Genomic DNA, 13,934 nt, shown 5'->3' on the forward strand with positions numbered 1-13,934 from the left:
ACATGGAAGCACACATATTGTTGTTTGGCGAGGTCAGTATAGCTGGATCATGCCCCAATGCGATCACCGTCCACAGAAACACAATATGGGCAGTACAACACAATATACACTCTCACAAATGCACGCGTGCACACACCACAAAGGATTGGTTTTATTTATCATATAAAGCAGCTCCAAGAGCATAAAGGTGAGAATATGCAGGAGGGGAGACAGAAAAGAGGTAGAACAATAGATCAGGAAGGAACAGGCTTAATAGAAAGGATGGGAATTAGCAATGGATTCAAGTATTCTGAAACCCAGATTTTTTTTCCTGTGTTCTCTGTGGCGACTCTTGCTACCACTATTGGTTAGTACTTACCTGGTAAATAATAGAAAAATACATAAAGAGAACAGATGAGGCTCTTTTGCTGATAGAAGAAGCTAAAAAGCTGAATTGCTCCTCAGTTGTTGAGTCACAATCTACATCCTTTTCTAAAGTGGATGGAAATAGTAAAACCACTAACATCTTTTGGGGAGAGAGATGGAGAAGTAGTGAAGACAGATGTAACATTCTGCAAAGCTAGCTGTAAATGATTTCAACTGGTTATTATGACTCCCATATACATGGTTTCACCTATCCACTTCCAAAAAATACCAATTTTCTAGGGACTTCAGAGAATTCTGTGGTATTATTCCATCAAAAGTTATTACAGAGTTGCCCTGAAGGACCTGAGAAATATCTACATAGGATATCTCTTTAGGAATTTTCTAGGGCCTCCAGAGTGATCCTGGCTGGATATACACTGTCATATAATCCAGTTTAAAGCAGATAATCTGGATTTTATATGAGTGTAGATGGGGCCTCTATGATAACTTCTTGCAAAAGTCATTCATTTCAAGATACTTTGCTATTATCCATGGTTTCCTGTCTCCAAAGTGAGTTCAGGAACATATATTCCATGGACACAGGGGTCATACTATACATATCCCCAAGTCCTATGTTCTGGAGCAGTTTTGCAACTGAAAAGAAAATCGTGTAATTATTTTTAAACAAGATGAAGCACAGCCATATAAACTGATAAATGTACACTCCTAAAAAAATATAAGGAAGAATTGATCGCCTACCTCATCCATGAGAGCTGACATGACAACTGACCCAATGTTCACCTTGCTTCAATGTCAATCTGTTATGCTCTTCACAAAGCCAGATTGGCACTGTGGGTGAATTGCCTCCTGTGGTTTCTATTCTATAAATCTTACATCTGTCTTCATCCAGGTGAACAGAGTGAGAATGAGAAGAATGATAGAAGCAGAGAAAAGGTGAAGGAAAGTAATAGAGGGAAGGGAGTCGTGTTGGGTTAGGTCAAGGAGTTGTCTTTCATGAACAGGAGGGCACAGCTCATCAAGAGGTCTCCACCTGATTGTTAGAAGGGGTCTAACCAAATGTAATCAGGATTTGCTTCATTCAGCAGGTTCACCTGACTTTCTCCATAGTAGTTTCTGGGCACTATAGTAGTTATGGAAAAGAGGAGACAGGAAGTACATTTCCACCAGACGTTTTGTGGACAACTCAACAGGCTTTATTACTTTTTCTGCTATTGACACAATTTTAGTCAGTCATAATCTATTTTTATATTATGCAGATTCCATTTAAAATGTTTGTTGAAATTAAAAGGTCTGCAGGCATCTACAGAGACAGGGGAAGGAATCTTGCAGTCCTCTAGCATCAGTCTTAGGATCTCTTGAATACTGAATGACTACTGGGAGCTGTAGTTCAGAATCAGAAATACTTCATGACTCCTGTGCCTGTTATCAGCCTTGGAATCTCTTGAATACTGGATCACTTCAACATTGATTGAAAGACGTGTAAGTACCTTATCAGAATGACAAAGCTGGTCTTTCACATCAACTGCAATGAGCACAACATTCAACTTCATTGTCTTCCTTGCACTTACGGTATATCTACCACTACTTCTGGTTACAATCGCACTTACTTTAGCTATAAAGGAATTGGAGTATGCTCCTTCCAAAAAGGGTTGGTGAATTTTAAAATCCATTCAAGCATTCCCAAGGTAAGAAGGTAACCACACTTGGCCTATATCTCAGGATTCAGAGTCAGATAGTCTCAAATAGGCTCTGACTACATAGTAAAATGCTGATCCAATTATTTTATTTTGCGTAATCATTCACAGCCATCTCAATATAGATGGAACTTGTTTGGGAAGGAACAAAGTAATCTATATGGTCCAACATAAGTCTTTGATATAGTTTCTGTATCTATAAGGCCATCAATTTGATGCAGGTTTTCATCTGGACTTCAACAGGGATGCCTAAAGTGCTCAACTCTATTCCCATAAAAGTTAACAGTACATTGATTTAAAAACTTAATTGAATTCATAAAATCACAGAATTGGAAGAGATCACAAGGGCTATGCTGACACATAGGAATTCACTGTTCAATTCCATAATCCATTAGCTGCCATTGATGGTTCTTCTTATGCCTTCACATAGGCTTTTACTGGGGGGGGGGGGGGGGTTTCAGCCTCACTTGTCCTTTTATTTAGAATGGGTTTACAGTAGTTCCTTTCTGTATAGTTTTCTGTGGGAGGGAACATTAATTAGACCCTGTCTCTTTAAGACCCTCCCTCCCCCAAGGCAGAGCTTGCAGTCCTCCTCAGCAATTCCTTTGCAGCTAGTCATTCTAAGGGTGCCAAGGAGGCTAGAGGCTGTAATATCTCTCACATCAAAGGTTGAGAAAATTAAGTTTAAAACATGGAGAAACAAGTTTGAAGTACTGGTGAACAAAGTTTACAGTTAAAAGAAGAAAAGAGACTTAAACAGAAGCTGTTGACAGAAGCCAAATCTGGACAAAAGACACAGAAATGAGGCTAGAAAGAGGATCTCTTTGGAAAAAATCGAGAGAAACCCAGTCAAGTTCTAAGCTTCCACCTGTTCCATCAAGGAATTGCTTGTTGGGAGAAGTTAGGGTGCTAATCTTCAATACAATTAAATTCTTTTTTTGTTTTTGTTATATCTTTTGTTGTGAGTTTCTAACACTGTTCTTGCCAAGAATAGGGCATCTGAGTAGAGTTAGCTCAGGGAACAGAACAGTTCCAGAGCTACAAAGGGGTAGTCCATGAGGAAATGGATTTATGATGGCTGGCTCACAATTTTGGTTTTATCAATGCTAGTATTAAAGAAGCTTCATTAGAAATGGAGGATTCCAGTAAAAGGGGAGCAAGAGACATTGTAGAGCTCTTGCTTTGCATACAGAAGGCTCTTGAGTTAATCCTCCCCTCCCCTTGATCTCAGATCCAGAGGGTACTACTGTCGGTCAGAGAAGACAATCCTTACCTAGAAAGACCAATGATCTTATTCATAGGATCAAAGAATCAAAGAGATGGAAGGGATCCCAGTGGACTTCTAGTCCATCCCTCTGTCACAGAAGAATATGCTATCTGAGCAGATAGCCATCCAACCTGTGTTTAGAAATCTTCCAAGATGGGCACTGCACCACACCTCAAAGCAGCTTATTCCACTATCAAGCAGTTCTTACTATCAGGAAGTTCTTCCTAATATTTAGGAGGAATGTCTTTTCCTGTAGTTTGAATTCATTCCTCCATCTCCTAGTCTCCAGAGCAGCAGAAAACAAGCTTGCTGTCTCCTCAATATCACATCCTTTCAAATATTTAAATGTTCCCTTTTCACCTACTCTTCTCCAAACTAAACTTCCCCTGCTCTCTAGGCCACTCCAAATAGGGATTGGCTTCCAGTCCCTTTGGCCATTTTGGTCACTCTCCTCTGGACACGTTCCAGCTTGTCAACATCCTACTTGATTGTGGTATCAGAGCTGGATACAGTATCATTCCAGGTGAAATCTGACCAAAGTAGAACATAACAGAATGATACTACTACTTTCCTTGAACTATGCACTGTTAATGCGACCTAGTTTCTCTGCATCACATTGTTGACTCATGTTCAACTGGTGGTCTACTAAGACTCCTACTTCCTTTTCACCTGTACTGATGTCAAGGCTAATGCCACCCATTTTATATCTGTGCATTTCATGATTCAGTATGAAGCAGCTTCATGTGTTTCATGGCTAGATCAAGGAGAGAAAAAGAGAATATGAAAGACTATGGTGGAGGGAAGAAAGGTTAGTAAGAAAGGAAATGTACAGAGGAGAAAGGATCACAGGGTTGCTGTACAAAAGCCGCTGGCAAAAAATGTAGAACATATTTCAAAGGACTGGTAGAAAGCACTGTGCCCAGTTTTTTAAAAATTTGGCTGTTCTAGTAGCTGTAAGCTAAGACAGTTCATTATGTGATCACAGGAAGGAAGCCACAGGCCAGGATGATGGGAAACGCCATCTCTTCTAGATTTTGAGGAAAGCCAGTTCGCCATAGTCGCAGTATGAATTCAAAATTCTTACATTTTTTGCTAGAGAAAACAAGCTCTTATCCAGGTCTAGTTACTCACCAGGTCTAGATACCCCACATCTTCAATTTGAAATAACTGTTTCTTAACTCACTGGATACGTGGAGGGGGTTTTTTGTAGGGTTTTTTTGCAAACCAAGATCTGACATGATTGCAAAGAAAGTGTATGGAATCACATCAAGCAGCTGCAAGAACCTGGTCCAGATGTCTAGCTATGCGGCTTTGTTGCTGTATTGTGCGTAGGACCTTTCTTGGTGGTCTTCCCCACCCGAGCCCACCCCCAAATGAAGCTTAGCAGGTTTCATTCCGAAACAAAAATAGAACAAGGAGCAACACGACACACCAATTCACATGCACGTCATACCTGGAAGCACCATAGCTTTGCGTTTGTGAGCTTTTGGTTTCAAGTGTTTTCAAAAAAATAAAAGAAAAAAGTGGGAAAATAAAAAGGAGAAAACAACAAAAAGGGAAGTGGGAAGAAAAGAAACAGAACGAAGACAATTAGAATATTAGCTAAGTTTTTCCCATTGAGCAGATATACTCTCGAAAAGCTCAAGAAGCAACTGTCAAAATCTGCCTCGCAGGTCTAGATTTGGTAGAAAAATTATATATAATGTCCCATTTTAATTTTTCCCTTCAAGATCTTGCCTCTGGGCAACGGTTATACTACAGAGTAACAATGAACTTCAACGGAAGAACAAAGGAGGTATTCAGTCGGAATATTTCTGAGAAGGTGATGAGATTTAGAAGACAGGTTGGTCAAACAAGAAAAAAAAATATGCCTCTTCTACTCTTTACAGGGTTTTTCCCCAAAAAAAGATGATTAGCCAATATAAACCACAGTATACTGATCCATTTTCAGTAGGGATAAGCCCTTTCTCCCACCCCTTTCCTTTGTAGCTTTAAGTGGGGAAAACCAAGTTGAGTATGTCTTACCTAAAGTGCTTGGGATCAAAAGTGTTCTGTATCTCAGATTTTTATCAGATTTTGAAACACTTGTATATACATAATGAGGTATCTTAGAGATGGCACCTGAGTCTTACATTTCATATATACCTTCTACACATTGCCTGAATGTAATTTTATATACAATATTTTAAATAATTTTGTAAATGAAACATTTCTGTACATTGAACTATCAGAATGTAAAGGTGTCATGTCGTCAATTTTGAAATATTTTAGGTTTTCAAAATTCCAGATAAGGCATACTCCGCTTATACCATAATTTCATTCTAGACAACCCACCTGCCTTTTGCTTTAATTTGGATAATGTTTAACATTCGTTTTGGAACCTATACTTCTACTATTTGCTAGAGTTTACAGACTGCCAATTCATTAAATACATCAGTGTTGAAATGAATCTTAATATAACTGGATAAGCCTATCATAACTCCAGCTCACAATCTTCACAAATCTTCACCAATTAAGCAATGTTGATACCATCCAGTGATCATCATAACATTCCTGTTGGTATTGGGATGTAAATCAGTGTGCATGCACATTGTTGCTCTAGAAAATTGACCTGATGTCTAGCCCACAGGCTATTTATGATCTGGCCCACCATCTTCAATCTTATCTCTAGTGATCAGAGGCAAGACATTTTCTCACTTTTTTTCCACTTCTATCAAGGATGCTCTAGCTACTGGAGATGACATTATGAGTACTTGAACTATAGAATTTACCCCTGCACCTCTAACAACATAGATGCATCCATCTCAGACACTTTTTGAGAACATCTTGAGAACTTTGACAGTCTACTGTTAATTAAGAAAATGTATTTGGAAATGCCAAATTGTCCACATATATCGGACAAGAATTGTTTTTAGACATTGATGGCAACATGTGCTTGTAGAATTGGGAAAGAACCACAAGTATTTTGTTCCAAATTCCTATCACAAACAGAGCCATATACTGTACCCACATAGTTTAGACTGCAGTGATACAAACTAACTTCACAATATATGTTTAAATAAACAATGGCAGGTTTTTTTCAGACTAAGTCAGATAAATTGCCACATAACATAAAATAAGATTTCCAACATCATCTTAAGATCATTGATTTAGGATGGCCATGAAATTTATATTCTGATATGTCTGTCTAATCTTGGATTCTTCAAAGTAATACCCCTTTGCTTCAGTCACAACAGTCAGCAAAGACATTCACAAAATCTCCATGATCAAGTTAAGTTATATTTCTACTACAAATTACTGTTCTGTCAATTGCAATAACCAGGCTTCTGCCAAAGAATTATGAGAACCATCAGGCAGAGAAGGTTTCTTGATTCCTAACCCATACACATGCCCACAGAAGATGTCCCATTTGAAAACCCATTAGAAAAGTTAAGATAAGAACCTGAAACCTCACCACTGTGTTCCAAATTGCCTCCTTGATTCTAGAATGTAGCTACTTCTTCCCCATAGGACTGTAGCTACAGGGTGGGATGGGGGGCAAAATAAGTCCTTTGCCCCACTAGATAGGAATTCTACTCTTCCCATGAAGTTTTCCTTCAATCCTTAAATATCTAGCATTGTGGAGAATAAGACACTGAAAATCATTCACACAATTCTTACATTTGTCCCATTCATATTCCCTTGGTGACATTCCCGGCCTCTTTCCTGAAGATGTGGTTGTTGTGTGCCTTCAAGTCATTTCAACCTATGTTGACTTCAACACAAACCTATCACAAGGCTTTTCAAAGCTGGGGGTGTGCCACTCAACGAAGGACAAAGAATCATAGAGATGGAAGATGTCACAAGTCCAACCCTGGTCTGCCAATCAAAGCACTCCTGGCAGATGAACATTCCTGACTCTCCTGATTTCTAACATCTAGTCACCCAGTGGATCTCACGGCAGAACACACAATCAAATGCTGGTTTCCAGAGCCATAGTCCAACACTCAGACCACTACACCATGCACTAAACTCTATTCTAAATGCTCAGTTTAAGTTTATGAATTTTTGAGTTTGAGCTATACCCTACTTTTCTTCTTGTGCATAACTCAAAACAGCTGTGTTTTAAGTAACTGAAATGCTGGCTATTTGGAGAATCAAAGAAAAGGAGGCACAGAATTCATACTGAGGAGCAAATGTTTTCACCTCCCTCCTTGTAGCTATGCCCCTGGTCTGACATAAATAACACAGCCCAACAAAAAACAAATTATTGGTGCCTTGGTTTTTATGTCTGTTCCTAGGGTTATTAGGAGCACTGATTCAGAAAATTGCATTGGATAGACCACATTAACTTTAGTTTCTCAGATATGGTTATTATGATTTTCTATGGGTGAGCAGATGATGACTGGTAGATGGGATATGTTCTGTATCACAAAACCTAGATCTGATAAGGGAAGACTGGTGGCATTTTTGGAACCAGCAGATCAAATTTACCCAAAAACAGATCTATCATTTGAGGCACCAAAATGTGTGTCAGCCAGTGTAATCTCCTTAAGTGCACTCGTGGAGACTGTGTGCCTATGTGTGCTTGCATTTTACATAATTTGTTTTCTTAGTGTGCTGCCTTAGCAACAGACTTCAACAAAGGAGTCGCTGATCCTTTCCTTGCCAACAAGCTCTTGTGAAAGAGAAGAGACTCCAACACTCCAGTCCCTTCCCGTCCTTTCCCTTCCCTTCCCTTGACAGATGGGCATGGCATGGTGCGTGAGCCAGGAATCTGCTCAGACACACACACCAGGGCAGTGCTATTGAAAGTCGTGTTCACCCGCCAGTTTTCAGCACCATTTGTACTAAACGTGAAGGATTTGCAAAGGTGAGGACAAGTGGGTGTTTTGCAGAAAGATCTCAAAGTCTTTTTTATGCTGCTCATCAGAGTCTGCAGTAAAATACACTACTATGCATTAATAACTCTCCAAAAGTATACAAATTAGAATTTGATCCTAAGATTTTGAACATTTACTCAATATACATAGTTGCTTCCGGAGTCAGCTATTATTTGATTTTCCCACATGGATAAGAAAGACCCTTGTGATAACAAAAAGTCCAAGATGTTCTTTTAGACATAAACATTTTTGGATAGTTCCAAAACATTCCTGGGGCTTGGAAAAGAGGCAAGTGGTGAGAACAGCAACATTCAAAGCAAGTAGTGTTTTCTTTTCTACCTTCATGCAGAAGTCTGCATGCAAAGCCCAACTTAGTGTTGATTATGTTTGTGAATATTGTGCAAAATCTTCTCTTCCCTATCATCAGTTGGTGATGAAAAGATGGTATCAGTGGCCAAAGCCCAGTACCCATTCTGGGAATAGATGCTAAGCTTCTGTCCTCTTTGACTTATTACCCAAGACCACACTGGGCTCATCTACATAATCACCTAAACTGGGACCTGTGTAAAGCATGTCTACTCTGGATGAGCCCCTGATTCTGCAGAGCTGCTCTCGTGGTCCACGTTTGATTCACAGCCACAGTGGTAGCCCAAACTGTCCAGTCATGAGGAAACTGGTTTGGTCCTACTGGATGGTCACCCTTACCTTTGCTGTTCTGTGTTGTGGCAACATCTTGCCACAGAGCTCCTGGATTTTGATAGGTATTATTTCTGATATCAGCATGAGCAAGGTGCCTCTCCTCTTTTTCCCTTGTCACATGCTCTGAAGTCTGCAAAGATGACCAGTTGCAGCCAGGAGCTTTCTGGCTATCTATTGCAGTGATGGATACAACACTACCCAAGCACTAGCCCATGTGATTAGTGGACGGGTCCGAATTCGAGCTAGTCCATCTATCCACACTAACTCCAAAGTGTGAGGCTATTCCAGAGTTTCACCAAAACTTCAGAGCATTATCCAACTTCACGTATCACAGGACAAAACCAGGTTAACCAACTTTGCCCTGCATTGCTCATCAGAAGTTCCTAGATGTCCAGAAGATACTTCTGATTGAAACCAGTATGTCTGGCCAGTGTAGAGAAACTACTGACTGCAACAAGTCTTAAAAGCACCCATAAATAACTGTTGGGAGAAAAGAGGATGCATTGGCTTCATGAGATATTAGGAGGCTACACACGTCAATTTTTTGATCCAACAAATGTTATAGATGTTATTTTTGGCTACAAAATTAGCTGTAAATCACAATTAGAAGTAACATGAGATGGAGATAAAGTAAATCCATTGGTCCTGGAGGCCTTGAAAAGAATGATTACATTTTCAAACATACACTGGAGACATTTTGTATGCCCAAAGTGTGTGATCACCCTAAAGGAAATGGATATAACAGGGGAAAATGAATGAAGCAGTTGTTTATATTCAGCCAGAACAAAAATAAAGAGAGTATAATAAACTGCAAGTTAAAATCCAAAATGTTACAACTTTGGAGACCAACACTGATGAATTCACTAAAGTCACTCAACACAAACCTTGTTTATAGAAGCTGTGATTTTTTTAACACATAATTAAAACCATGCAGATGTTTGTAGATATACACAATAAGTCTTCGGTTTCAGTCAACTAAGTGGTGTCTAAAAACATTCAATCTTTGTGTTTTCAACCTTGCTTCTCACCGTTGTGATTTGACCTATTTTAATCTGGCATATCATATCACAAGCAAACATACCTTTCTTTCTTTTTAATGAACACCTTTGCATCTATTTTTATGACACACATTTTTATTACACACATCACTGTACTGGCTTGTGAAGGTCTTGTGCATTTTATAACAATATAATTTAAACAACACAAGCCCTGCCCCGCAACAGCCAAAGGGTAAAAATTAAAAGACTTATAGAAGCTGATACAGACATGTTGTGGGTCCATTTGTTTCTACAAAGAACTTAAACTCTGTTTTGCTATTAAAATCCAAGTATGTTTAGAAATATAGCAATGGGCAAGACTGGGACTCAAGTGCCTAGGCAATGCAAGAAGGTTTGCTATTTTAACAGACAAATAAAAACTGCTGCTAAATTTCAGCATACAGCAGATCATACAACATTTCACAGATGAAAAAAAGGACACTGGGGTAATACAACAGCAAACTATGGTCAAAATGACTAAACTTGTTAGTGAATGTGTTGTCGAAGACCTTCATGGCCGGAATCACAGGGTTGTTGAGTGTTTTTCGGGCTGTATGGCCATGTTCCAGAAGTACTGTATTCTCTCCTGATGTTTCGCCCACATCTATGGCAGGCATCCACAGAGGTTGTAAGGTATATACCTGCCATAGATGTGGGAGAAATGTCAGGAGAGAATACTTCTGGAACATGGCCATACAGCCCAAAAGCACACACAACAACCTTGTTAGTGAAGAAGAGCAGTTATGCTAGGAGAGGCTGCAGCAGTTTGCTTTCACCTGAGACTACAAGAAAGGGCAAGATTTCCACTTTTTCTCTCCTCTTCCCCATCCACATTGAGTTAATACAGTGCAAACTCTTGTTGCACATAGAACTCAGTTTGCAGCAACAGGACTAAGCTGAGGACAAAGGTGGAAAGTGGGAAGTGCAGCAAGGACACGGGGATATTTTAAAGCGTCTGATAAAAGTGGGACAGAGGATTAAATGGGATAGCCCCAGTCAAGTCAGGACCACTGGAAGACACAGAATCATAGAATAATATAGTTGAAGGAGACTCCAAAAGCCAATCAGTCCAATTCCATTCCTCCACACAGGAACACTCAGACAATACACTCCTTACAGATGGCCTTTAAATTTCTGTTTATAAACCTCTAGAGGAGGAGAGCTCACCAAACTCCAAAACAGCATATTCCACTGTCAAATAGCTCTTACTGTCAAAAAGTTCTTCCTAATATTCAGGTGAAATCTCCTTTCCTGCCGTTTGAATCTATTGCTCCACGATGCCCTAGTCTCTGGGGCAGCAGAAAACAAGCTTCCTCCATGTTCATTCAAATACAGTAGAGTCTCGCTTATCCAACATAAACGGGCCGGCAGAACGTTGGATAAGCAAAAATGTTGGATAATAAGGAGTCATTAAGGAAAAGCCTATTAAACTTCAAATTACGTTATGATTTCACAAATTAAGTACCAAAACATCATGTTTTACAACAAATCGACAGAAAAAGCAGTTTAATACACAGTAACGTTATGTAGTAATTACTGTATTTATGAATTTAGCACCAAAATATCGCAATGTATTGAAAACATTGACTACTAAGAGGTAGACAGATAATACAGAATGTTGGATAAGCAGAGGTTGGATAAGCGAAACTTTACTGTATTCTTTCATGGCTATCATATCATCTCTTAATTTTTTCTTCTCCAAGCTAAACATATCCAACTGCACAAGCCACTTTCTGACAGTGGTTTCCACATTTTTCACCACTTTGCCCTCCTTTGGACATGTCTCAGCTTTTGAATATCAAAATGTTTTAGTAGTATTTAATGATGTATTCATCTAAATGTCTTGTCCAAGTATTACAATAATTGAGGAAGATGTCCTTTGAGTCCCACCAGGCTCACAGACTCATTTGGAGAGGGAGCCTTCTCAGGTAAGAACTGGATTATATGAGTCTACACTGCCATATAATCCAGTCCAACATATCACATCTGCATTCTGAAACTGCATTATCTGGCAGTGTAGATCCAGTCTTAGTAGCTGCTGAACTCTCAGTCTCAAAGGAGCTCACCTGGGCTCTTCTCTACTCTTTTCTCAGTGACAAACACAGGCTTTTCATTCACATTCTGTAGCTTCTTTTGGGGCAGAAAGATGTTCAAGATGCATGCTGCATTTATTAACAAGGTTTAATATGCATCAAATATATTTTTAATTGTTTTAAATTAATGTTTTGATTCACAGATTACTCGATGCTTTTTTAAATTTTATATATTGTTCTTAAATACAGTGTTTGCAAGGGCATTTCAAAGCTTACATAACAAGTTTTAAAAGTTTACATAACAAATTTGGAGATTGAAACTCCCCTAGACCCCTTGAAATGGCAAACTGAGTCCCTCTTTCTGGGTGGGATTAAGAAGGTTATGGACAGGTCCTTGGTGTGCACTAACACACACACACACACACACACACACACACACAGAGAGAGAGAGAGACTGAAATACTAAAGAGCCAATGATTAGAAAAGAGTGAAGATCCTTCTTTGGATATCCCACAGATTTTAAAGGTCTTCACATGTATCTCCAGAATGCTACTGTTTGTTCTGCCTTTCTGCTTTCTCATTTCTTCACAAGAGTGCCCATACCTTTTCCCCCTTTATGCACACTATTTCTTCTTTTGTGCTGATAATTTCAGTGCAGTCAATTGGGTGAGGAACCTCTTCAGTTTTGGACAAGGAGCTTCTTTTAAAACTCCATATATCACCTCCACGCAGAAAGAAAGGGACATCCCTCACTTCAACACAAAAAAGCTGATGAGAGGTAATTTGACAGTTTGGCCATGACTCTTTTCAATCTTTGCTGACAAGGAGGTGGCATGAGATATTTCCATCTGATCCCACCTATTTTTTCCCTCCTCCTCCATGCTCCAGAATATGCATATCCAGCATCTCCTCAACTCCCCAGCCACCAGGCCCTTGATAGAAATCAAATCAGCTAGGACTGGCCACATGGAAAATAGAAGATATCTCTCTGCACCAGTGGAACGTCAATATTCATGTTGGAAATTGAACACAAATTACTGAAGCATCCCTACCGAGAAGCCTCCAAATGAGATGAAAAACTGGTTTGCTGCAAAATATAATTGAAGGGATGCACAGGCACTGATCAATTGTCAAAGATGTAGACTGGGGAAAAAAACTCTTGATGTTTCTTTTTTTAAGGAGCTTGCTTCTAATAAGTGATGTATGGATACATGGCAGCACAAAGCTACTATATCAATAGTCCCGTATTTATTAACTGTACTGATTCTTCAGCCAGTATCATTATTTATCAGCATCATCATCATCATCATCATGCCATATCTGCAACTCAACCTTCCTTCAAGTATTTAAAGATAGCTTAAGTCAGGGGTAGGAATCGGGGCCTGTGGGTTGAAAGCAGACAATTTAGGGTTCTCAACCTGTGGGTCCCTAGATGTTTTGGCCTTCAACTCCCAGAAATCCTAACAGCTGGAAAACTGGCTGGGATTTCTGGGAATTGTAGGCCAAAACACTTGGGGACCCACAGGTTGAGAACCACTAATTTAGGGCATTTTTCCAACAACCAGCCCCACAAAAGCCCACAGACTCAACTGAAAACTAAAAAGTGATAAACTGTGAGGTTCTTTGTCTTCAGTTGTACCCATGCAATTCCTTAAGGCCTCTTATGGAACCTCATCCAACTTCTGGTTGCCCATTTTAGATCTCATGCAATATGATCTCATGCAATTTAGATGCAATTTGATATCATGGACCACCATGGGATGGCAATGGAGCCCCAGATGCTGCTAGATTGCCCACTTTAAATGGTGAGTGATATGAGGCAGCTGTCTCCTAGGAGATAATTGGGGCCGGGCTGTGGTTAGCAGCCAGCTGCAATAAATCACTCTGACCAAGAGGTCATGAGTTCGAGGCCAGCCCATGTCGGGGTGAGCACCCGACAATTAAAAATAAAATATAGCCCCTGCTCGTTGCTGACC

At 39.6% G+C, this 13,934-nt stretch overlaps 1 protein-coding gene across 13 annotated transcripts in view; it reads right to left on the reverse strand.

Annotated features, from left to right (window-relative positions):
- The window catches only part of kcnq2 (potassium voltage-gated channel subfamily Q member 2), a 146,006-nt gene that overhangs the window by 47,018 nt on the left and 85,054 nt on the right, over positions 1-13,934 (reverse strand). For 7 of the 13 annotated variants that reach the window (XM_062979043.1, XM_062979047.1, XM_062979049.1 and 4 more), the window contains exon 9: positions 4,781-4,810. The exons of the other annotated variants lie outside the window; for them this stretch is intronic. In XM_062979043.1, the coding sequence (XP_062835113.1) occupies positions 4,781-4,810 (30 nt within the window). The remainder of the gene's footprint in view (positions 1-4,780; positions 4,811-13,934) is intronic. 13 annotated transcript variants of the gene reach the window in all.

The sequence above is a fragment of the Anolis carolinensis genome, chromosome 4, assembly GCF_035594765.1.
Source record: "Anolis carolinensis isolate JA03-04 chromosome 4, rAnoCar3.1.pri, whole genome shotgun sequence".
Classification (NCBI taxonomy): Eukaryota; Metazoa; Chordata; class Lepidosauria; order Squamata; family Dactyloidae; genus Anolis; species Anolis carolinensis.